The 26080-nt window shown below is 45.5% G+C and overlaps 1 protein-coding gene across 1 annotated transcript in view; it reads left to right on the top strand.

Moving 5' to 3' along the window:
- Nucleotides 1-26080, top strand: part of HECTD2 (HECT domain E3 ubiquitin protein ligase 2) — a 156857-nt gene that overhangs the window by 14427 nt on the left and 116350 nt on the right. Inside the window, exon 2 of the mRNA XM_075348757.1 lies at nucleotides 15738-15867. Coding sequence (XP_075204872.1) covers nucleotides 15738-15867 — 130 coding nt within the window. The remainder of the gene's footprint in view (nucleotides 1-15737; nucleotides 15868-26080) is intronic.

Here is a 26080-nt window from a genome sequence, read left to right on the forward strand (position 1 = left end):
TCCTTAAAGCACCACTCCGGCATATCATGTTTTTTTTTTTTTCTCCCTTTCTGCTGGAGTGGTGCTTTTAATCTAAGATCCCGGCCCCTGGCATCTTCGCTTCTTACTGGCGCCGCTCCTGTCCTGCGGCCCTATCTTGTGACTGCTACTTTTGACTGACTGGATGTCAAAAATTACTTCTCAAGCACTCAATGCAAGTCTATGAGAGCCAGAACGTGGCTCTCATAGACTTGTATTGATTTGTAACCTCCGGTGGATTCCATAAGGCCTGTTTCACACGTCAGTAAAAAAACACAGATGTTCTTTACTGATGTGTAAAAAAAAAAAAAAGCCTATGTCCCTTCGTGTGCCGTGATTCACGGCACACAGTGGTTGTTCAGGTTCAATCCATGATACGTGATCCGTACTCGGTGATTGCACATGGACATTACTCACCTGTCACACTCCTGCTCTCTCCATGGTGCTGAACTCGGCGCTGCAGCGTCCATCCACCGCTCTCTGCAGCTACTTCCGGGTCGGCTCTTGCTGCATTCATGAATATTCATGAGTCGGGCAGGAAGCTGCAGAGAGCACAGGCTGCACAGAGCGTCGCTGGAATGGTGAGTTGAAAATGCTTTTTATTTTATATGTACGTTTTTTTGTTTTTTTTTGGTACGTGTTTCACAGATCACACCATAGTGTGGTCCATGGGACATCAGTGATGACAGAAAAAAACGGACTTGTCTTTGTGCGGCAATCCCGGACACGCGTGTACACCGCATGGAGACACGGTCAGTGAAAGACCACTGATGTGTGCGCAGACACATTGATTACAATGGGTCTGCGTATGTCAGTGATTCTGGTATGTATAAAAAAAAAAAAGCTCAGATGTACCAGAATCACTGACGTCTGAAACAGGCCTAACACACTGAAGCGATCTAGTAGGTCACAAACTGCCTTATACATATGGGACCGGTGCCATTAAAAGGTAAGGATGCCGGAGGGCAAGTATAAACCAGGGGCACCACGCAGTGAGCAAAACAAACAATACTGGAGTGGTGCTTTAAACTGGTTGCCCAGGTTTGGGATAAAAGTTTGTAGTATACAGTATGTGAGACTGCAGACTTCTGAATCCTCTGTGTGCACATTTCATGCTGTCAAGATTTTGAGGTGAGAACGGACGATCACTTGGCCATTTGCATACTTCCAGACATATTCTGACTTGACGTGCGTGGCCTAGCTCAATACAAGTGAATTCAGCAAAGCTGAATGTTTAATCGGCACGTGATGACTGCCTGGTCTCACTGCCGGCTGTGGAGAATCCTGACAGTGTGCAATGCGCACACTTAGACGATTCAGAAGACTGCATAATATTTCTTACTATTGTATGATTATCTCTATTTACATAAAATTAGAAAACTCTTCAAAGAGGATGTCCGGGACCTTCCCTTAGAATAGGCAGAGAAAAAAGATTGCTCCCCATACATAGGAAATAAGAGCTGTCTGTGTCTTGATGCTTGCTGTTCCTATACTGCGGACTGACAGAAATACATAGAATGAAAAAAGGACGGGAGGAATGGCACATCCACGGTAAATAAAAAATACAGTACGATCAAGGGTGCAGCTAGCGCCAGAAGTGCGCAAGTGTGTTTTTATACACAACCACCATGTGGATTTCTATCTGATGAATATAAAATAAAGTTTTAAGATTTCTTTCATCGTGGATGTGCTATTACTCCCCTCCTTTTTACCTTGGGATTTGTAATCCATGTCTGATGGGCTGTTCCCGACTCGGCAGCTGACCGAAACTACTCCATTGTGAAGCTGCACAGCTCTGTGGACAGAATAGTGGCCGCGGTTGGGTACTGCATATCTGCCCCCTATTGAGTCAAATACAGGGTGGATGTGCAGTACCCAGCCGTGGCCAGTATACAGTGGATGGAGCTGTGCACCTCTGAAACTGAGCAGGTCCTGGTGGTGGCGGCACTGGGAACGGCCGGTGTCGGATGTTGCACCCTCACTGATCAGACATTGATGACCTATCCTAAGGATTGATCGTCAATGTTAAATTCCCAGAAAACCCATTAAAATTGTATTTGGGAGTGGTGCAGACTTACAATCAATGAAATATGATGTAGATCCGGGGTATTCAACTTTTTCCTTGAGAGCTACATTCAGCTATGAGAGATGTTCGTGAGCCACATCCAGTGCCCCCCTCCCCTACAGTAGTGACACCCAGAACCCACCATTGTCGGTGTGATGGTAGTGTAGCGCCCCTGAAACAATCAGGGTGCTACAAGGTTCTGCATCCCCACAAGGATGCAGGGCCTACCCCCTTAGGGACCCAGAACCCAACAAAAATCCAGGTAATCCCAGTTTTCCCCAACAATCCCCCATACAATGTTACCCAGCTAGGGTGAGACCATGGATGGCCGCCTAGAGGTGGAGCCACTCCAGTCCACTAGTTGACCAGGTGGGAGGGGCAGACTGTGGACAGAGAAAACACAGGAAGTCAGTAGTCAGAACTGCAGTGACTGTAGAGAGACAAGTGTCAGACAGACGAGGAGTGAAGGTGGAAGTGTCGCCACGTCCTGACTCAGGTTAACGGTGACCTGGTACCCAGGAGAAGTAGTTGCCGGTGAAGTACTCCCGGAACTACGCACAGACTGGGTACAGGACCCTAGGACAGGAAAGAGCTCCAAGCCAACCTGTTAACACCTGCACAGCAAGGGGATCATCAAGGACCTTGCTGACCCTAAATAATGTGAAGGCTCGGTAGCAACGGGAGAATCGGGGACAGGACCAGAGACTTCAACCCCACAGGGTTCATGCTACCGTCAGGTGGACAGAAGTGGACAAACCACAGAATGGGGACCCCCAGTGTTCCATACCACGGGGACCCACTTACCAGAGACAGGTGCAGGGGAAGAAGGTACCCTACTTGTGGAGGGTCTAGCATTCTAGCTGCTACTACCATCAGCCCCAGTGGTGACATTCTGCAGCGGCAGCTCCCTACACTTAGCCGCAACACCGCAAGTGGTGTCACATGTGAACATTATCTTACTCTCCCCTCTAAATATCCCCATTACACAAAGGGCCAAGGGCACGGAACCGGGTAACGGCCACCACCATGACATCCCCAATAGAGACACTGCCCGGGACAGAGTACCCCATATCCCTGGGTGCGACAGTAGCTAAATCTTCCCCTCAGAAAGCAAACTGAAACTTTGTGCCCTCTCCCCCCATATGCAGTTTACTTACTTCCAAGGGTTCCCACTTCCCCACCCTGTTATTTTTTATCAGGCACACTCACTAGACTATTGCCATCCAGCTTCGAGTAAATGCCTATCTCCTGCTTAAAATATTTATCTCTATCCCTACACCCTGCTAGTAACTGCACGTCCAGATTTGCTCTACTCTATGGGGCCACTTACAAAAATCACCGTCTGGAGACCTTCTCTTCATAACTGTTTGCTAGATATGGTGCTATTGCGACAAGCTGGCAGGCAGCCACGAGCCGCACTAATGTACCAAGCTGAGAGCCACGAGCTGCACATCATGGGTCCATGAGCCGCACTAATGCGACAAGCTGGCAGGCAACCACGAGCCGCACATCCTGGGTCCATGAGCTGCACTAATGCACCAGGCTGGTAGATAGCCACGAGCTGCACATCATGGGTCCACGAGCCGCACTAATGCGACAAGCTGGCAGGCAGCCACAAGCCGCATATCCTGAGTCTACGAGCCACACTAATGCATCAAGCTGACAGATAGCCATGAGCTGCACATCCTGGGTCCACGAGCCGAACTAATGTACCAAGCTAAGAGATAGCCACGAGCTGCACATCATGGGTCCATGAGCCGCACTAATGCGACGAGCTGGCAGGCTGCCGCGAGCCACACATCCTGGGTCTATGAGCCACGCTAATGCACCAAGCTGACAGATAGCCATGTGCCGCACATCCTGGGTCCATGAGCCACGCTAATGCACCAAGCTGACAGATAGCCATGTGCCGCACATCCTGGGTCCATGAGCTGCACTATAATGCACCAGGCTGGTAGATAGCCACGAGCTGCAAATCGTGGGTCCACGAGCCGCACTAATGCAACAAGCTGGCAGGCAGCCACGAGCCACACATCCTAAGTCCATTAGCTGCACTAATGCACCAGGCTGGTAGATAGCCACGAGCTGCACATCATGGGTCCACGAGCCGCACTAATGCAACAAGCTGACAGATCGCCATGAGCTGCACATCATGGGTTCACAAGCCATGCTAATGCAACAAGCAAGCAGGCAGCCATGAACCACACATCCTGGGTCCACGAGCCACAGTTTGGTGACACCTGATGTAGATGTAAGTCGTATATGTGAATTGTTAGCCCTATGTCACACATCGCAATGTACATGCCTGCAGAAGGCAAAATGTTGAAGGTTTCTAAGAACATTTTCATGTTAATTAACCTGAGAATCATTTAGAATGGCTTTCTCCTGCTGTTACCAGTGGCTGGCACACAGGTTGAAGCTAGACAGTTGTTTGTGCTTTCTTTCTGCCGGCCGTGTAGAGCAGGAACGTTTTGGTGAGTTGCTATGAGCCGTGGTGAAGGAATTCTCCCGCAGTCAGTGCTTGATTAATAGTGTTAGCTCATCACCCGCACGTGAAAATGTGGGGCTGCAATACTGGAAAAAAACACTATCCAGTCACAGCGTTATTAGCGCACGGACCCAGAAAAACTCAGCTTGTGTTGTGCCTTCAGAGCCTGTATTGGAAACGTGCAGTTATACAGTATACAGTGTGTCCACCCATATCCTGCCCTCCGCCATTAACTTGAGAACGGTGGCAACTATAGGCATAGAAGTGGTGTCTAGGTATAGTAAAGTAGCCATGCGCTATGCAATGAAACCACCTATAGCGCCACCTGGTGGAAAACAACAGAGTTAGCATTTTTATCTCAAAAACGGAACGAGATAAAGAAAAAAGTGAATTACAAAGTTGTAGGGCATCATCAATTCAATACAAATCAATACCTTGCATACAGAAATGCAATGATTGGAACGTGTAAAACTCACAAGGCTGCGGACGTGAAGCGATACCTCATGGAGACCTTCCTACAAGTCATTGGGTATGGTTAATTCACTTTTTTTCCTCTATCTCGTTCCATTTTCGAAATAAAAATGCTAACTCCATTGTTTTCCACCAGGTGGCGCTATAGGTGGTTTCATTGCGTAGCACATGGCTACTTTACTATCCCTAGACACCACTTCTATGCCTATAGCTGCCGCTGTTCTCACGTTAATGGCAGTGGACAGGATATGGGTGGACACACTGTATACAAAAAAATTGAAAGTGTGTGTATGCATGTGTGTATATGTATATATATATATATATATATATATATATATATATATATATATATATATATATATATATATATATATATATGTGTATATATATGTATATATGTATATATATATATATGTGTATATGTATATATATGTGTGTGTATATATGTATGTATATATATATATATATGTATGTATGTATATATATATATATAATATAATATAATATAATATAATATATATATATATATATATATATATATAAATATATATATATATATATATATATATATATATATATATATATACAGGTAAAATATCAACCACTGAGGACTCTGTTCTTTTAAACAATTTTTGTATAGATATGGGCAATAAAATCAGTTTTTTTTGGGAGTAAAGCCTAATGAACATGGCAGAGCTGTATGTAGAAAGGCTCAATTCGTCCCGTCTGCCTTCCTACACTGCCATATGGTGCTACATGTGGCACTATACTACTATTGGAATAGCTCCGTAATACAGCGTCCAGCATTTATAACTAGCATTTATTTTTCTGTCACATTCACATGAAGTATACGACATTGGAGACATATGGAGGAACAGTAGGGCCCCGTGGAGCTTAATGGGTGCCATATTACATTGCCAAAACACTCAGTTTGTACAAAGCCGTAATATTAATATGCTTGTATGCTTGATGTGGATGTGTTGTGCTAGAATTGATGAGTTCTTAAAATCTTGGCTTCCAACCCTCATCATAATATATGCTCTAGTCCACATTTTAGCCATCATGCGTTTTGCAGAAAATTTTCTGGCAGAAGGTAACGGGTGTGGGCACCGGCTCTCATGGAAATGACTGGTGCGAGTATAAGCAGTGTTATTTTCAATGAAAACCGGTAACCCCTGTCTTAAACCCAAGCATCGTCTCCCACCTCTCCCCTCCACACCTTCTTGAATTGTTGAAATGGTGATCCTGTGACTTCTAGGTGGGAACTTATTGAATGTTGTTTGTTTTTTTGTTGTTTTTTTTTGTTTTTTGTTTTTTTATATATACAATAATGCGGATGGATGATTATTTTTGGATCACTGAGAGGCCCACAATAGGGACCTCCACTGATTGTGAACTGTTAAGCATGTGCATTGCAGAAGTGCAAATGTCTGCTGCTCTATTTAAATGGAATATGTCAGCAGGTTTTTGTCATGAAAATTGAGAGCCACGTGTAAGGGCAGAGAGCCTGATTCCAGCAATATATCACCTACTGGACTACTTGGTGTAGTTTTAATAAAATCTCTGTTGTAGAAGTAGCAGTGCTCAGAATACTGAGCTGTGTATAACCTTGCCAACACCATTGATTGTCAGCTTGCTGGGGGTGGAAATAAAACCACCAGAAGGAAAATAATGACAGAGACAAGATATATAGATAAAATATTAAATATTTATTGGAATTTATGTTGAAACCAGCGCCCCCTGAGGAAATTTCTAGCAGACGAAACGCGCGTTGGGGTTAGCAGCAGACAGCTAAATCTGACCATCCACTAAAGTATCTAACTAGTTTGCTACCACATTGATGGACATATTTTAGATATTTATGCATTGGCATATTTTATTTAGGAGTTATAACTCCATATAGTACATCCTCTGCAATCCCATGCACTACTGCATGCATTCTATTGCAAGCCATACTGATCATCTATAGTGGTATATATGGTCTTATCTGTATTGTCACTTTTCAATCTGCTGCTATTTGAAACATCCCTGTTGTGATTTTATATTTTTGCATGATTTGGATTTAACATAAAATCTCAAATATTTCTTAGAATTTATCTCTATATCTTTTCTTTGTCACTGTTTTCCTTCTGGTGTTTTTGTTTTCACCTCCTAAGAATTTTTGATTTTTAAGCTCATGTATGGTGATCATTGACAGTTTTTTTGATCAAAGTACATGGTATACAGAAAGCTGCCAATTAGTGGGAGGGGGCAGGGTTACTCAGATTAGCTGCACTGGCTTGCTTGTGACACCCAGTCTAGCAGTGATACCTCCTGTTGATAAAACACTGATTGTATTGAAAGTAAAGCAAGCAGCCTAAGGGGTACTTTGCACGCTGAGACATCGCTATCCGATTGTAGCGATGCCGAGCGCGATAGTCCCCGCCCCCGTCGCAGATGCGATATCTTGTGATAGCTGCCGTAGCGAACATTATCGCTACGGCAGCTTCACACGCACTTACCTACCCTGCGACGTCGCTGTGGCCAGCGACCCGCCTCCTTCCTAAGAACAGAAGAAAAAAATCAGCTCACCGAGTTGCTATGATCCGCTGTATATCCAGGGCTGCGCACGGAGGGCTAGGCTGCCATAGAGGAATCAAGGAAGAAGAATTTCCAGCGCGGTCCAAATTGTCATGTAAAAAATCATCTTTATTCATAAATCCATAAAATAGGAGTTTACAGGCGGTCAGCAGGATATTGCATAGATATTATTCAGACCCCACAAAGCTACGCGTTTCGACGTGAGTCTTAATCATGCTCTGAGCATGATTAAGACTCACGTCGAAACGCGTAGCTTTGTGGGGTCTGAATAATATCTATGCAATATCCTGCTGACCGCCTGTAAACTCCTATTTTATGGATTTATGAATAAAAATGATTTTTTATATGACAATTTGGACCGCGCTGGAAATTCTTCTTGATGCCTCCTTCCTAAGGGGGTGGGTCATGCGGCGTCACAGCGACGTCACACGGCAGGCGGCCAATAGAAGCAGAGGGGTGGACATGAGTGGGACGTAACATCCCGCCCACCTCCTTCCTTCCGCATAGCCGGTGGAGGCAGGTAAGGAGATGTTCCTCGCTCCTGCGGCTTCATACACAGCGATGTGTGCTGCCGCAGGAACGAGGAACAACATCGTACCTGTCGCTGCAGCGAAATTATGAAAATGACCGACACTACACAGATCACCGATTTTTCTACGCTTTTGCGGTCCTTTATTGGTGCTTCTAGGCTTTACACGTTGCCACATCGTTACCGCCGCCGGATGTGCGTCACTTTCGATTTGACCCCGACGATATCTCAGTAGCGATGTCACAACGTACAAAGTACCCCTAATAAGTGACAAATCTGTGGGATCAGGTTATTGCCAATACATTAGGCTACGCTCATTTGAAAGCAAAAACCTGCTGACAGATTCCTATTAAACAAGGATACCCTTTTCTCGTGATTGTTGGGGTGCTATTGGTTGGACACAGCAATTTGGCTCTGAGAATTATCTTGTGGAAGGTGATATGCTTGATTATGATATAACCATTTAAACACTTATGGGTATACATAGGCGAGGCCTTTCTAGTATGGAAAAGTTCTGCAAAGTAGTGTATTGCACCATGAAATTCCCAGTACAAATCCGTCCATGGAGCAAATCACATGGCCAATGTTAAATTTCACTTGAAGCCAGCAAAGCCTTTTGTGAATGACACTTGCGTATTCTCAGAATTCCAGGTTTCCTTGTGTTGTTACCGGTTAGCGCTGCATTATATGAACACAGCGTCCCCTGCTGGGCTGAAGTGGAAACGTGCTGTTTCCCTTTATTGAGGCTTCACAATCCAAACTTTCATTGCAGCTCTGCACAGTATGGATTTCATTGCCTCCTCTGTAATGTATGGGGACGTGTTCCTGGAATTCCTACGTGATTAGTTTTCTTCATCGGTAACATGTGCAGCCGCAGCTTTTTGTGTCGCCCTTCGTGTTCTTCACTACTCTGCAGGCGATATAGCACGCGATCGTCACCACAATATGCCATACAGCTAGAGAAACTCTGGCAAATAAAAGGCCCGCTCCGTTATTGTTGCTGGAAACTGCAGTATTCAGGAAAAATTGATTTCTCACCACGGGTGTTTGGTTTTTAATGCGACTAATGTGGCGCTTTTTTTTTTTCTTGTTTACCGATTTTCCATTCTTACTATTACACCTAGATATAAGCCGTCTGTTAATAAGACTAAAAAATCCAATAAAGTCAGAAAAAGTCACTTTTTTGACTTTTATCTAAGAACCTTATCAGAAATTTTGAATAAAGCACCAATTTTATATTCTGCACTTTAAGGAAAACTTCCAGTGGAGTACCAGCGTCTTGTGTGTGTGGCAGCGTACATCCCGACTTTTTGATTTGTTAAAGAGGTACATTGGTAAATTTAAGCCACCCAGTTTCAGAAAACCTTTATTTGGACGGATGAAACAAGGATCAACCTGCACCAGAATGATGGGAAGAAGAAAGTATGGAGAAGGCTTGGAACGGATCATGATCCAAAGAACACCACAGCCTCAGTAACACATGGTGGAGGCAGTGTGATGGCCGGGCATGCATGGCTTCCAATGGCCCTGGGTCACTCGTGATTATTGATGAAGTGACTGAAGACAGAAGCAGCCGGATGAATTCTGAAGTGTATGGGGCTATACTTTATGCTCAGGATCAACCAAATGCAGCAAGGTTGACTGGACGGTGCTTGACAATACAGATGGACGATGACCCAAAATATACTGCAAAAGCAACTCAGGAGGTTAATGCAAAAAAGTGGAATATTCTGCAATGGCCAAGTTAATCACAAAGTTGCAACCATATTGAGCTGCATCACATGCTTAAAGCGAACCTGTCAGGTGAAATATGCACCCAGAACCACGAGCAGTTCTGGGTGTATATTGTTGACTCCTGCCTAACCGTCCCTGTATACACTAGCATAGATAAAGAGATCTTTAGAAAATGTATATCTAAAGATCTTATACTGTATGCTAATGAGCGAGGGGACTAGTCCCCTGTGCGTTAGTTCCTCGACTAGCCGCCCTCTTAGCATGTTAGTACGTCCCTGTGGACGTGCTAACATGCTAATGAATGTGCAGCGTCAGAGGATGATCTCACTCACCTCTCCGCTGCCAGACACTAGATTTCGTCTGTGTGCATGACACCGGAGTTCCGGGCAGTCCCCGTGCTCATTAGCATACGATAAAAGATCTTTAGAAATACGTTTTCTAAAGATCTCTTTATCTATGCTAGTGTATACAGGGACGGTTAGGCAGGGATTAGCAATATACACCCAGAACTGCTCATGGCTCTGCGTGCATATTGGACCTTACAAGTTCTCTTTAAGACAAAATGGCGAAACTTAAAGGGGTATTCAAATCTCTGAGTCCATCCCAATATGTAGTAGGTGTATTATTAATAATAATAATCGCAAATACCTCCAATTAGAAATGTAGCATAGTTCTTTTGATTAGCTATGTCTCTTACCTCATGTGCAGAGCATTGCAGCTTATGTATCCATGATTATTACCACGAGCAACGAACTCATATGAGTGGATGTAACCAGGGATACTTAAGCTGCAATGCCCTGCACATGAGGTAAGACACATGGCTATTTCAGGAGAACAGTACTACACTTCTAATTGGAGGTATTTGCTAATATTATTACATCTATTACATATTGGGACAGGATCTTGGAGATGGGAATAACCCTTTAAGGCAGAATGACCCACAAACAAGCAACAACTGAAGTCAGCTGCAGTAAACGCTGGCAAAGCATCACAAAGGAGTATACCCAGCGTTTGGTGACGTCCATGGCTTCCAGACTTCAGACAGTCATTGCCTGCAAAGGATTCTCTACAAAGTATTAAAAATGAACATTTTAAATATGGTAAAGTACATTTGTCTAATTACTTTTGCGCCTCAGAGATGAGGGGGCTTTGTAGAAAAATGGCTGCAATTCCTAAACATTTCACAGGATATTTTTATTCAACCCCTTTAATTTAAACCCGAAAGTCTCCACTTCAATTGCATCTCGGTTGTTTCATTTTAAATAAATAGTGGCACATAGAACCCAAATTGTGAAGATTCGGTCACTGTCCAAATAGCTCTGGACCTAACTGTACACTCAGCCAAGCCGTTGTCATTTATCCTGATACAACAAAGACTGTTGTCTCTCCTCGTCGGACTCCCCAGAATAGCTACTGGTTAGTGGCCAGTGGGCTGAAGTGCTCTGACGTTGCTGACCTTGTAAATGATAAGAGCCGCCGCTGTCCCCAGACTTTCTTACCACCAGTAATAACTTTAGGACCATGTCTGCTCGCTTTGTGAAATGAAAAAAATGTCCATACACCAAGGATCGTGCATATGTGACTTAAAGGGTATGTGCCCATGATCAGGACCCGCTGTGTCCTGGCCTGTGGGGCCACGAGTCTCCTCCGCAGGACAACGCAGGATGCTGCAGCGGCCCGTGCCCATGATCAGAGTTCTGAGCGCTGCAGTTTCTCGCGGTGTTCTCCCTATGGAGAACACTAGCAATTCTGCAGCAAAGAATTGACATGCTGCGGCTCGGGAAGCTGTACTGCAGATCAGTTTTTGCTGTGGGCCGTACATGCACAGTGGGCATAAGATTGCTATAAATCCCATCCACTGTGCTTGTACTGTACAATGCAGTGTTTTGGACGCAGCGAAAACACATGGTGTCCAAAACGCTGCAAACACTGATCGTGGCCACGCAGCCTTAATCTCTGAAGCTTCGAATGTTCCTCTATTGAAATGACCGGCCAACGTCATCTCATACCAAGAAAACACATAACAGGGAGTGAAGGTGCGAAATGCTTGTTATACAGAATTACTGATGTTAGATACATTAAGTCCTTGTTCACAGCTAGTGTTTTTTCATTGTAGAAAAGCATCATTTTATAGTAGCAGTAAAAATGAAGGACATTTCTAAGATCTCATTCAGTGTTTTTGTTTAAGCAGTGTTACGTTTTTCATAAAATCGCAACATCAATTCTTTCCCCATTTTTGCTGTGTTGTTGTTTCATGGTGGAAAATGCACCAAAGATTTATTAAAAAAACGCACGGAATGTTTTTCCTGGGGAAAAAAAATGGCAGAAAAAACACTGTGTGAAGATGTCTGTCCCTTTTTTCTTTTAAAGTAGGATCTGTTCATGAACTTATAGAGGAAGATTTTTATTGTTTGTGGGTTTTTTTTTGTGTTTTTTTTCCCCCCATGATGAATCCAGATTGCAGCATACTCTTCCAAATCCTGGAGCCGGGGCCAAACTGTCAAGTTACAGACGCTACATCTGGTGTCTTCACAAATGAGAGAATGACGCATTATTTCCCAGCAACAAGCCACGTAAAATAGAGACTTGGAGGAAAGGAAGTCGTTTGCAAATTCTTTTTTTTTTTTTTCTTTCATATTTTCCCACATTGAAGTGGAAGTAGAAGAGATAAACATTGCTTTCCTCGCTAACATTATCTACATGAGGTTTATTTCCCATGGCTTTCTCTTTTGTTTTAAGATCGGTTGATCTCATTGTAGAGAAAAAAAAATCTTTTGATGTTTTTGGCTTTAATCCTTAGTTTGCTTATTCTCCTGTATGCAGATCATATTAGAATCATTGATAACATTCATGTATACACTGCAAGGTGATTACTTTGTGAAAAACACATTTCAAAACAATTAAATTAGGGCTATATATAGTATATGTGATAAAAAAATTAGCAGTTTGTCAGCAATCATACACTTTGGGGCCAGGTTGTAGACAGAGGGTAATCCAGCAACAAAGTCCAAGTGATATTAAAATCCAAAAATTTTATTAAATTAAATTAAAATCCATATAAAAAAAAAGGTCCAAACAGGGTATAAACAACTGTCAGAGAGGATGCATTTCAAACCCAATGGCTCTTAGTCAGTCAGACTGACTAAGAGCCATTGGGTTCGAAATGCATCCTCTCTGACAGTTGTTTATACCCTGTTTGGACCTTTTTTTTTTTTTTTTTATATGGATTTTAATTTGATTTAATAAAATTTTTGGATTTTAATATCCCTTGGACTTTGTTGCTGGATTACCCTCTGTCTGTCTACAATCTGGATTGCCAGTATACCCTTTCCCTTGCACGAGTCCTGGATACGGTGACCCCTCCTTTTGGCTACAGGTGAGCGGATACCAATCTTTCTTTTTGTCCCTGACTTTGGGGCCAGGTCCATAAGCAGAAACAAGTAAAAAGGTGGGTACAGTACCGTTGCAATTACATCCATGTAAGCTTTGACCTCTTCAGTGGTGTCAGTAGAGCCCCATCCTATTATGTCTACAAAAGGGTAGTATCAAAAATGTCAGTCCTCATTCATTTTCTTTTGCCTTATTCCTAGTCATCTCTGTGCATCCTCCCACTTTCCTAGTAGTTACAGCTGTCACCTTCCAATAGTGCAGATCACCTGGACAGAAGGGGTTAATCTGCGCTCACATAGGAATGGAGACCAAGGAGATCAGATCCTGGATGTATTTTGTCAACCTGTTTTGGAGTAACAACTCCATCAGGACAATCAGAAAGGAGGGTTTTTTTTTGTTCTCCGAAATGCGTTGACATAGTTACATAGGATGAAAAAAAGACCTCGGTCCATCTAGTTCATTCTTCAATTTGCCAATAATTTGTCAATAAATCACTAGATCTGTTCTTCTTGGTCTTCATTGCGTTGGCAGCGCGGATTAGCCCCTTATCTCCAGTTCCGCATTCATTTCACCGTAGGGCTGCTGCAGCCGTTTTATATTTCTTCAGTAGTTGTGACTTTCCCAATTTTTTTCATGCGTGCTCATTTCCTGATTTTTTTTCACTTTTCCAATCACAGATAAGATCCTATTCTTGCACTATTTGTCTCCCCTGTCGCTCTAATATTCTATTACTCTCTCCGAGACCCTATCTACCCAGCAGATAGTCACAGCAAGACTCCCCAAGTGCAAAAGCCAGTCAGTATGACAACCTGACTACACCACATTGCTAAATGTAATAAATTATAATATTAAATATTAATTCAAGAGAAAAATACTTTGTTGTGTTCTTTTACCACCTTATGTCTGATACTGTCACTAGACCATTGCTCTATCAGCCTGAAGCCCCCATACACTTTAGACTAATGTTGGCCGAATCTGCAGATATTGACGGCTTCAGCTGACAATCCTAAAGGCCATGTCTCACTAAGCGACATCGCTAGCGTCATCGCTGCTGAGTCGCGGTTTTTGTGACGCAACAGCGATCTTGCTAGCGATGTCACTGTGTGTGACATCCAGCAACGACCTGGCCCCTGCTGTGAGGTCGCCGGTCGTTGCTGAATGTCCTGGACCATTTTTTGGTTGTTGCTCTCCCGCTGTGAAGCACACATCGCTGTGTGTGACAGCGAGATACCAACGATCTGAATGTGCAGGGAGCCGTCTTCTGTGGACGCTGGTAACCAAGGTACACATCGAGTAACCAAGCAAAGGCTTTGCTTGGTTACCCGATATTTACCTTGGTTACCAGCGTCCACAGCTTCTAGAAGCCGGCTCCCTGCACACATAGCCAAGGTACACATCGGGTAACTATAAGCAAAGCGCTTTGCTTAGTAACCCGATGTGTACCATGGTTACGAAGCATAATGTCGTTACACCGGTTACTGGTGGCTGATCTCTAATCACTGTGGAGATCTGCCTGTTTGACAGCTCACCAGCGACCATGTAGAGACGCTCCAGCGATCCCTGCCAGGTCAGATCGCTGGTGGGATCGCTGGAGCTTCGCTTAGTGTGACGGTACCTTAATGTGTAACGGGCCCCGGACACTGATGGTTGATGGAGATGTCTGATTTTGGTAAGCCGATCGCTTCTTCTCCCAGAGATTAGCAGTTGCCAGACATTTGGGGTTATTATTGTTATTATTATTATTATTATTTATTATTATAGCGCCATTTATTCCATGGCGCTTTACAAGTTGAACTAGTGTTCTTGTGTATGGTGGAGCCGGCAGAGATGGCTGCCAGTCGAATGATTCACTGAAGCTTCGTTCGGTTGGCGATCATCTAGCGTGTATGCCGGCTTTAGCGTCAAGAGGCTCATTGTTAATTAAGTTATCGTGTGTTTGGAAAGGGTCAAAATTCGAAAATGCTTGTAAAGACTAGCAACTTTACAAATTACTCTTAAAAAAAAAAATGTAATTTTGTAGTTTCCAAGTTTCCAGCTTGTTGCCTCAGTTACTAGGCACCAGGCAGAGAGCGGGTATCGGTAGCTTCAGATTTCATGCTCTTCTGATGCTGCAGAGACCACCTCCCTCTGCTAGCACCATTGGAGATGGCTATAAGCTCAGGTATGCCGCTGACATGGACCGTCAGTCTTCAGGAGCGCACTGGCAGCCAGGAATCCATGAGGTAGAGGATCAGTGCGCTCCTGAAGAGGATACCTGAGACCATCCCTATAATGCCGTGTTGTATAAGTTGTATAACCCATATGGATTACATCACACTTCAAAATTATGCAAAGTGAAAACGTCAGTTTTTTCATAATGATCCTCCATGCTCCAATTTGTTCTAAAGACATCTCCCAACAATTCATGGGGGGACACTTGCTGTACAAGTTTATTCTGTAATAATTGCTTTCTGTAATTACAGGGGATGGAGAGATCAGCGAAGGGCCAGTTCTCCACATTCAGCAGTTTCATTTCAACTATCAACCAAAAGAAAGAAGCCGCTGGGAACAGATGCTCACCTACGCAGCTGGTTATACCCAACAACAAGCATGGTAAATAAAAGTCTTATGTACGCAGCTGCTTCCACAGAAACAACGGCATACACCGTGGTGGGGAGAGCGGAGCCGAATGAATAGAGCTGCGATAAAGTCAAATACAAGCAGATTGGGATTGTTTTATTTGATTTTGATTCCCTTAATTTATCCTAAATGACAATTGCATTGTGACCAGTTCACATATTGGTCTGATATATTCGAGGATTTTACTCTCCAAGGAAATTTGCCAAAGATCACTGCAGTGTAAACCTGGCCTGTGCGGGAATGGTCATACACTTTAAGGCAGGGGTCAGGAACCTTTTTGGCTAAGAGAGCCGTAAACGCCACATATTTTGAAATATAATTCCGCGAGAGCCGTACAATATGTTTAAAGGGCCATTGACAGATCAATCGCTCCAATGTTCACTTAGTACAGCAAGGAATGCTCCTCCCTGCTGTATAAAGCCACAACTGGACTGAAACAATGGTAATTAGCAGTAAAAAAATCAAATAAATAACTTACATTGTGAACTTGCGATGCATGACATCAGTCCAGCAGTCTGGCTTCTTCTTTTTCCTGCGCATGACTGGAAGCTGGCATTCTTCCCACCTGATGTTGAGAGAATGCCAGCTTTGAGGCATTCGCAGAAGAAAGAAGCTGGAATATTGGACATGTCACACAACGCATTGTCAGTTATGTCAATTATCTATTTTATTATTTTACAGCGAATTATTGTTTAGGTCCAGCGGTGGCTTAGTGCAGCAGAGAGGAACACTCCTTTGTGTACTAAGTGACCGCTGGAGCAATTGTATCTGTCAGTGGCCCAGACACCCTGCTTCCCATACAGCCTGCACCCCGCATATCACACACACACACTGCTCCCCATACAGCCTGCACCCCCCATATCCCACACACTACACCCCCATATGTCGCATACCCTGCTCCCCATACAGCCTGCACCCCCATATCACACACACTACACCCCCATATCTCACACACCCTGCTTCCCATACAGCCTACACCCCCATATCTCTCACACCCTGCTTCCCATACAGCCTGCACCCCCCCTATCACACACACACTGCTCCCCATACGGCCTGCACCCCCCATATCCCACACACACACACACTGCTTCCCATACAGCCTGCACCCCCCATATCACACACACACTGCTTCCCATACAGCCTGCACCCCCAGATCTCACACACTACACCCCCATATGTCACATACCCTGCTTCCCATACAGCCTGCACCCTCATATCACACACAATACACTCCCATATCTCACACACCCTGCTCACATATCTCACCCTGCCTGTACCCCAACTTACCCCTCTCAAACACTCTGCACCCCTTCACATGCTTCTGTCACAGTCTGCAGCCCTCATATGCCCCTCACCCTGCAGCCCCCTTCCCCTCATGTCCCCTCTTTTCTTATTACCAGTCATGTGTCCAAATCTCCTTCAGGATTCAGTTCTCTTGCTTTCTGCCCGGCATCCTGTGTCTCCTCCCACACAGTCACATGGGCGTGACATCATCGCAGGTCCTGCAGGATGGAGATTCCGTCTTCTGTGCAGGTCAGGACTAGCACTCCTGCAGCTCAGACACGGCTGGTGGCCTCTCCAGGTCAGGGGCCCCTCTACTGACACTGGGCTCCCCTGACTCACAGTTCGGCCACTACACAGCAGCACTACACATAGACGCAGAGCGGCTGCCGGGCCCCTATGTGTACTAGTGCCGCTGTGTAGTGGCCGGCCTGTGAGTCAGGGGAGCCCAGTGTCAGTAGAGGGGCGGCTCACTTCTCGTTCCCCCGCTGATCCGGTCTCCTCGGCGCATCGTCCATTGCTGTCGCTCGCTGACCTCTCAGCAGGCGCGCAGTGATGACGTCACTGCGCTCGCTGCAGAGCTGTCAGAAGAACGCCGACAGTCACAGCGGGGAGAATGATAAGAGAGAGAGAGCGCCGCTCACTCTCTCATCATTGCTCTCAATTGTATCGGCACCTGCGATGCCGATGCAATTGAAAGCTCGATCCTCGGCGGGGGGCGGTGACAGCGCGGCCACCGGGCCCCCCTGAGTAGCGGTGCGCCACTCCTGCCACCGCGAGTGGGCCCCCCCGGCAGCTGACCGGGTTTGCCGGGTGCTGGCGCCGGCCCTGATCCTTCCCATAGACAGGTAGGAGCCCTGTCTGCGAGCCAGATACGGCCATCAAAAGAGCCATATCTGGCTCGCGAGCCATAGGTTCCCGACCCCTGCTTTAAGGAGTGGTCAGCTTTTCATTTGTTTGGTAGCCATTGTTATCAACTTCCCTGTACGGTGGCATGTAAAAGTTTTGGCACCCCTGATCACAATTACTGTTATTATGAACAGTTGGGCAATGATCTATAAAAGGCATAAAGGTAAAGATGTCACATTCCCCCAGATTAGTTGGCCTTCTATCCTGTCCGCATGATAACAACAATTGTCTGCAAACAGCCAGCTCTCTGCAAATTTCACGCATGCACGTGGCTTTCTTCACTCACATCATTGCGCCTCTGAAGCCGGGTGTATGCTTCCCGGCTTTAGAGAGCAAAAAACTGTGGTTAGAACAGCACAATAGGGTCTTCTATAACAATAATCAAAGAATGAATGTGGCGTGATCGCTCACCTTTTTTTGCTGTTGTCTCTCCCGCAACCTCGAAGGAAACCTCAGTGGTAGATCCAAGCTGCTGCAGAAACCACGGATCAACGATCAACAGGCGTTGGGCAGGAATTCCAGAGTAATGTGGTTATCTCTGTGCTGCTGGATGGGATAGTAAAGGAGCCAATATACTGGATGCATTGTTTTATTTCTACTATTACTACTAACTGCAGGCCGTTTCCTTCCTGACTGCCCATTCCACGAACATACGAAAAGTCTCAAAGTATGAACACTAGATGGACTAACCCATCAGGAGTAATCCACGTAAAAGGTCTTGTTCCACATTCAACCCAAAAGGTGAAACCAATCCATATGCACTGGTAAAAGGAAAAAGTAGCCTCAGTGTCTGTCTGAGCCATAGGAGCACCACTGCCACATGTACACAGCCAATCCATATAATTGCTGATTCCATCATTGATACTGATACTGATTGATCCGCTCTGTATGATAAATGGTGGATCATGTAAACTTTGGTCAGCTCCTTTTTTTTTGGAACTAACCCAACAAGAGAGGTGAGGCCACAGTGACTCCTTATAGGGGCCTGCCATGTGCTCCAGGGTCACCTCCTTAACAGGTTTGTCACCACCGTAGGTTGCAGACGTGCAGCCTTCAAAATTATTCAGGCGAAAAACCAGTGCATCCGACAAAAAAGGTATTTTAAAAACAAAATTAAAGCATTAAAAGAACAAAAACAGTGGTTTTATCCGGATATTCCCTTAGAAACTGGAGCATTGCCTCAGTTTTCATTGATGTCAACCCCTTTTTAGTTAATGTCACCGGAACGACCTTTTTCCTTCTTCAAACATTGTGATTGGGCATTATTCCCACCACAAAAGGAGCTTTCATTTTTGAAACCACACCATAGACCAGGGGTGGGCAATTAATTTTCCCATGGGGCCGCATGAGAAATTGAGATTGGTTTAGAGGGCCGGACTAATATAATTACCTCAGTTCTACCCAATATACTACATCACTACACCCCCTCCATATACTACACCTGTAATAAACTACACCACTACACCCCTATATACTACACCTGTAATATACTACACTCCCTCCATATACCTGTAATATAATACACCCCCATATACACCTGTATTATACTACACCACTATATAATACACCTCCGATATACTACATCATTACACCTCTATATACTACACCTGTATTATACTACACTCCCTCCATATACCTGTAATATACTACACCCCCATATACACCTGTATTATACTACACCCCTATATAATACACCTCCGATATACTACATCATTACACCTCTATATACTACACCTGCAATATACTACATCACTACACCCCATATACTACACCTGTAATATACTACACCTCCATATAGCACACCTGTAATATACTACACCTCCATATAGCACACCTGTAATATACTACACCTCCATATAGCACACCTGTAATATACTACATCACTACACCCCATATACTACACCTGTAATATAGTACACCCCCATATAGTACACCTGTAATATACTACAACTCCATATAGTACACCTGTAATATACTACATCACTACACCCCTATACACCTGTAATATACTACATCACTACACCCCTATATACACCTGTAATATACTACATCACTACACCCCTATATACACCTGTAATATACTACATCACTACACCCCTATATACACCTGTAATATACTACATCACTACACCTGTAATATAGTACACCCCCATATAGTACACCTGTAATATACTACAACTCCATATAGTACACCTGTAATATACTACATCACTACACCCCATATACTACACCTGTAATATAGTACACCCCCATATAGTACACCTGTAATATACTACAACTCCATATAGTACACCTGTAATATACTACATCACTACACCCCTATACACCTGTAATATACTACATCACTACACCCCTATATACACCTGTAATATACTACATCACTACACCCCTATATACACCTGTAATATACTACATCACTACACCCCTATATACACCTGTAATATACTACATCACTACACCCCATATACTACACCTGTAATATAGTACACCCCGATATAGTACACCTGTAATATACTACACCTCCATATAGCACACCTGTAATATACTACACCTCCATATAGCACACCTGTAATATACTACACCTCCATATAGCACACCTGTAATATACTACACCTCCATAGAGCACACCTGTAATATACTACACCTCCATAGAGCACAGCTGTAATATACTACACCTCCATAGAGCACACCTGTAATATACTACGCCTCCATATGGTACACCTGTAATATACTACATCACTATACCCCCATATACTACACCACTATATACACCTCCATATAGCACACCTGTAATATACTACACCCCCATATGTCACACACCCTGCTCCCCATACAGCCTGCACCCCCATATCACACACACTACACCCCCATATGTCACACACCCTGCTCCCCATACAGCCTGCACCCCCATATGTCACACACCCTGCTCCCCATACAGCCTGCACCCCCATATCACACACACCACACCCCCATATCTCACACACCCTGCTCCCCATACAACCTGCACCCCCATATCTCACACACCCTGCTCCCCATACAACCTGCACCCCCATATCTCACACACCCTGCTCCCCATACAGCCTGCACCCCCATATCTCACACACCCTGCTCCCCATACAGCCTGCACCCCCCAGATCACACACACTACACCCACATATGTCACACACCCTGCCCACATATCTCACCCTGCCTGTACCCCAACTTACCCCTCTCAAAAACTCTGCACCCCTTCACATCCTTCTGTCAGTCTGCAGTCCTCATATGCCACTCACCCTGCAACTCCATCTTCCCTCATATGCCACTCACCCTACAACTCCATCTTCCCTCATATACCACTCACCCTGCAGCTCCATCTTCCCTCATATACCACTCACCCTGAAGCTCCATCTTCCCACATATGCCACTCACCCTGCAACTCCATCTTCCCTCATATGCCACTCACCCTGCAACTCCATCTTCCCTCATATGCCACTCACCCTGCAACTCCATCTTCCCTCATATGCCACTCACCCTGCAGCCCCCCTCCCCCTCATGTCCCCTCTTTTCTTATTACCAGTCATCATGTGTCCACATCTCCTTCAGGATTCAGTATCTTTGCTTTCTGCCCTGCATTCTGTGTCTCCTCCCACACAGTCACATGGGCATGACATCATCGCAGGTCCTGCAGGATGAATTATTCCGTCTGCTGTGCTGCTCCTTCTCCTGCCCGGCGGGAACTTTTGAAATGACACACGCAGCGCAGTACTGACAACGTCAGAGCGCGCGCGTGTGTCACTGACAATTAGTGCCGGCAGGAAACAGAGGAAAGACTCCTGCGTTCCGCTGCCTGCACTGACTGTGCAGACCTGCACAGGATCTCTCCCTGCTCGGCACGCTGCAGCCCGGCTCCACTGCACCGGCTGAAGACGGGCGGGCCGGTCACAGAGAGTAGGCGGGCTGGATGTGGCCCGCGGGCTGCCCCTTGCCCAAGTCTGCCATAGACCATATCTGCATTGGGCATTGTTAAACTGCTAGTGACACCCTGGCTTTTGGTTGGCCAAGGTGTCTACCGTGAAATCAACCCCCCTCCCTCTAAATGAATGGAATGAAGCCATAAGGCGCATCTGTAATGCAATATCCTTATGGTCCCATCTTTAAACCTGGTCTGTCAGCCTTTCATTGTCAGAACTGCTCATTGTAAGTAAGCCAAGCAGTTCTGCCCAAGACTCGATAGGCTTCACCTACAGAGTCCATATAGCAAAATATTTGAGGTCAATTCTGCAGGGCCGTTTCCCCGTCGCACAGGCCGAAATAGCAAATAGCTTGTGGCCAGTTTGAAAAAGTATGAGATAAGCTTACCACTTTATTTCTACCTCCCTGTCAGCTAGCCAGGTACCAAGTGGATTAACCTGACCGGCCGAATGTGAAAACTGAGACATTACACCCCAAAAACCCTCTAAAATCAACTGATAAATTTTCCCAAACCCTGTACACTAATCGAATTTCACGAATTACCAAAGGTCGGCATATGCTCCTCTAATCTACAAGCGCTTGCACCATTAGGAGATGTACGTAACAAAGACAAATATAAAGGGGGTTCTCACCAGGCTGACTCTGGGCATAAGCCGGAATAGCTGTCACCGTGTAACCCATGTGTTCAACTCAGTCTAGAACACCATTGCTGTCCTGGTTGTCGGCATATTCTTTGGATGCAGACAATTGGCTGCAGTGCAAGAAGTCTGATGCTTCTTCAGCCCCTCGGCCTGGAACTGGAACTAGTAGCTCTCTTCTTGCCCTCGCAATAGGGGACAGAACCACCAGCTCCTCATGTGCCTTTGCAGCACCCTGACGTCCATGCTTGGATAGCTTTAACCGTGGCCTCTTCGCCATCCTGTCTCGCGGCAGGACCCTATCATCAAGAGGTTCAGGCAAGATGACTGCTGCCACATTTAGAAGGCTCTGAGATAATGGCTTCTGCATCACCTGAAAGCTCCAGGAAAATGTCTGCCATATCCCCAGAAGACTCCTGTAAAATGGTTGCTTCTCATCCAGCTACTGATGTCACATGAGAAGAAGCAGGGGCTGGAAGCTCTGCCCTGCTCTCGAGTGTGCCGATGTTGGGCAGGAGGACGTGCTGGGATATCGTGTGCACCCAGAAGAGTTCAGCTGCTATGAACAATCACTGATGGCCGTTCTTCTCCACAGCATCACCTAAGGAAGACATCAAGGCTGCATCCATGACATCATTTGCTACGTTTGGAGAATGTTCCTGTTTGAGGATGTTCTTGGTTCTGGATCTTCATCGCTCCTGAATGGCAGACGTTGGTCCACAGGTCTTACTCTATTAAAGTACCCTAAGAAACTCCACCTCCCTATAACAAACTACCCAATTCTAACCTACTACATCCGCAGGTGATTTATCCTCTAACCCAGGGGTGGGCAATTCATTTTCCCATGGGGCCGCATGAGAAATCGGGATGGTTTTAGAGGGCCGGACTAATATAATTAACTCAGTTTTACCCAATACTGTATACAGTATATATACTATCCCTTCATAAACAAACAGTAAGTTACGGACTGTGTGACCCCTCGTGGCCCTGCATGCACACGCAGACATGTCCATTTTTTTCTCCAGCAGCACGGGTGTCACACGGATTGCACACTGATGTGATCTTTGTGACATTAGTGTGACAAATACCAGAGAAAACACGGGTCTTTTTAATAAAAAGATTTTCTATATTTACCTCTCTCCAGTGCTGCTGTCTCTGGCTCTGCTGCCTCCCGCTCCTTATCGCCAGTAATTATACTCACTGAATATTCACTGCAGTATATACTGCACCTGTAATATACATCACTACACTCCTATATACTACACCTGTAATATACATCACTACACTCCTATATACTACACCTGTAATATACATCACTACACTCCTATATACTACACCTGTAATATACATCACTACACTCCTATATACTGCACCTGTAATATACATCACTACACTCCTATATACGGCACCTGTAATATACATCACTACACTCCTATATACTGCACCTGTAATATACATCACTACACTCCTATATACTGCACCTGTAATATACCGTATTTTTCGGACTATAAGACGCAGCGGACCATAAGACGCACCCTGGTTTTAGAGGAGGAAAATAGGAAAATAAAATTTTAAGCAAAAAATGTGGTCATGACACACTGTTATGGGGTGAGGATCTGCTGCTGACACTGTTATGGGGATAATGTCCCCAAATTCTCTACTAAGGTGCCGCATCCTGGTAATGATCCTCCTACCTTGTATATACAGTATATGTCCCTCATCCTGCTATATACCGTCATCCTGCCATATGGCTGCATCCTGCTATATACTGGCATATGGCCGCATCCTGCTATATAACCCATCATGGCATATGGCCCCATCCTGCTCATATACCCCCATCCTGCTCATAATATACCCCCATCGTGCTCATAATATACCCCCATCCTGCTCATAATATGCCCCCATCCTGCTCATAATATGCCCCCATCCTGCTCATATGCCCCCATCCTGCTCATATGCCCCATCCTGCTCATATGCCCCCATCCTGCTCATATGCCCCCATCCTGCTCATATGCCCCCATCCTGCTCATATGCCCCCATCCTGCTCATATGCCCCCATCCTGCTCATATGCCCCCATCCTGCTGATATGCCCCCATCCTGTTGATATGCCCCCATCCTGCTGATATGCCCCCATCCTGCTGATATGCCCCCATCCTGCTGATATGCCCCCATCCTGCTCATATGCCCCCATCCTGCTCATATGCCCCCATCCTGCTCATATGCCCCCATCCTGCTCATATGCCCCCATCCTGCTCATATGCCCCCATCCTGCTCATATGCCCCCATCCTGCTCATATGACTCCATCCTGCTCATATGACCCCATCCTGCTCATATGACCCCATCCTGCTCATATGACTCCATCCTGCTCATATGACCCCATCCTGCTCATATGACCCCATCCTGCTCATATGACCCCATCCTGCTCATAATATACCCCCATCCTGGTGTATGGCCGCATCCTGTGGCACATAAAAAAAATAAATGTTCATACTCTCCGTACCTCACTCCCTGCAGCATCGCTCGTCCTCCCGTCTGTGTCAGCGGCAGCGCCGCTGAGTGGAGCCGTCCCCGTTCCCTTGCAGCATTGCGATCATCTCCTGTGTCTGTGCCGGTGGCTGCGTGTGGACACATTCGTACAGCAATGACGTCATTGCTGTGCGCACCGCTAGTCTCCACCCAGCCGGCGGCACAGACACAGGAGATGATCGCGATGCAGCAGGGTAACGGGGACGGCTCCACTCAGCGTCGCTGCCGATGACACAGACGGGAGGACAAGCGATGCTGCAGGGGAACGGTGAGTACTGTACACTGATTCACTGCCCCCCGCACTGATGATGATGCGCGGGGGGCAGTGAATACAGCCGCACATGATCACTCCAGGCTGTAGTTGCCAGGGGTGATCATATGGGCCGGCTGTTTATCCCCCGCCCATCATCCCGCCTACCTGTCATTGCCTGCTTCGGCGCTGAGGGATGATGGGCGGGGAATGGGCGTGCATATTAAATGAGCGGGTCCACGTGGTCACGGCAGGCTGTTACATCCTGCTCGTGCCCCCGATGACCCGCTCCACCGCAGCACCCTCATTCCCCGCAGCCACATTCAGACCATAAGACACACCCCCCACTTTCCCCCAACATTTGGGGGGAAAAAAGTGCGTCTTATGGTCCGAAAAATACGGTACATCACTACACTCCTATATACTACTCCTGTAATATACATCACTACACTCCTATATACTGCACCTGTAATATACATCACTACACTCCTATATACTGCACCTGTAATATACATCACTACACTCCTATATACTGCACCTGTAATATACATCACTACACTCCTATATACTGCACCTGTAATATACATCACTACACTCCTATATACTACACCTGTAATATACATCACTAC

The sequence above is a fragment of the Anomaloglossus baeobatrachus genome, chromosome 5, assembly GCF_048569485.1.
Source record: "Anomaloglossus baeobatrachus isolate aAnoBae1 chromosome 5, aAnoBae1.hap1, whole genome shotgun sequence".
NCBI lineage: Eukaryota > Metazoa > Chordata > Amphibia > Anura > Aromobatidae > Anomaloglossus > Anomaloglossus baeobatrachus.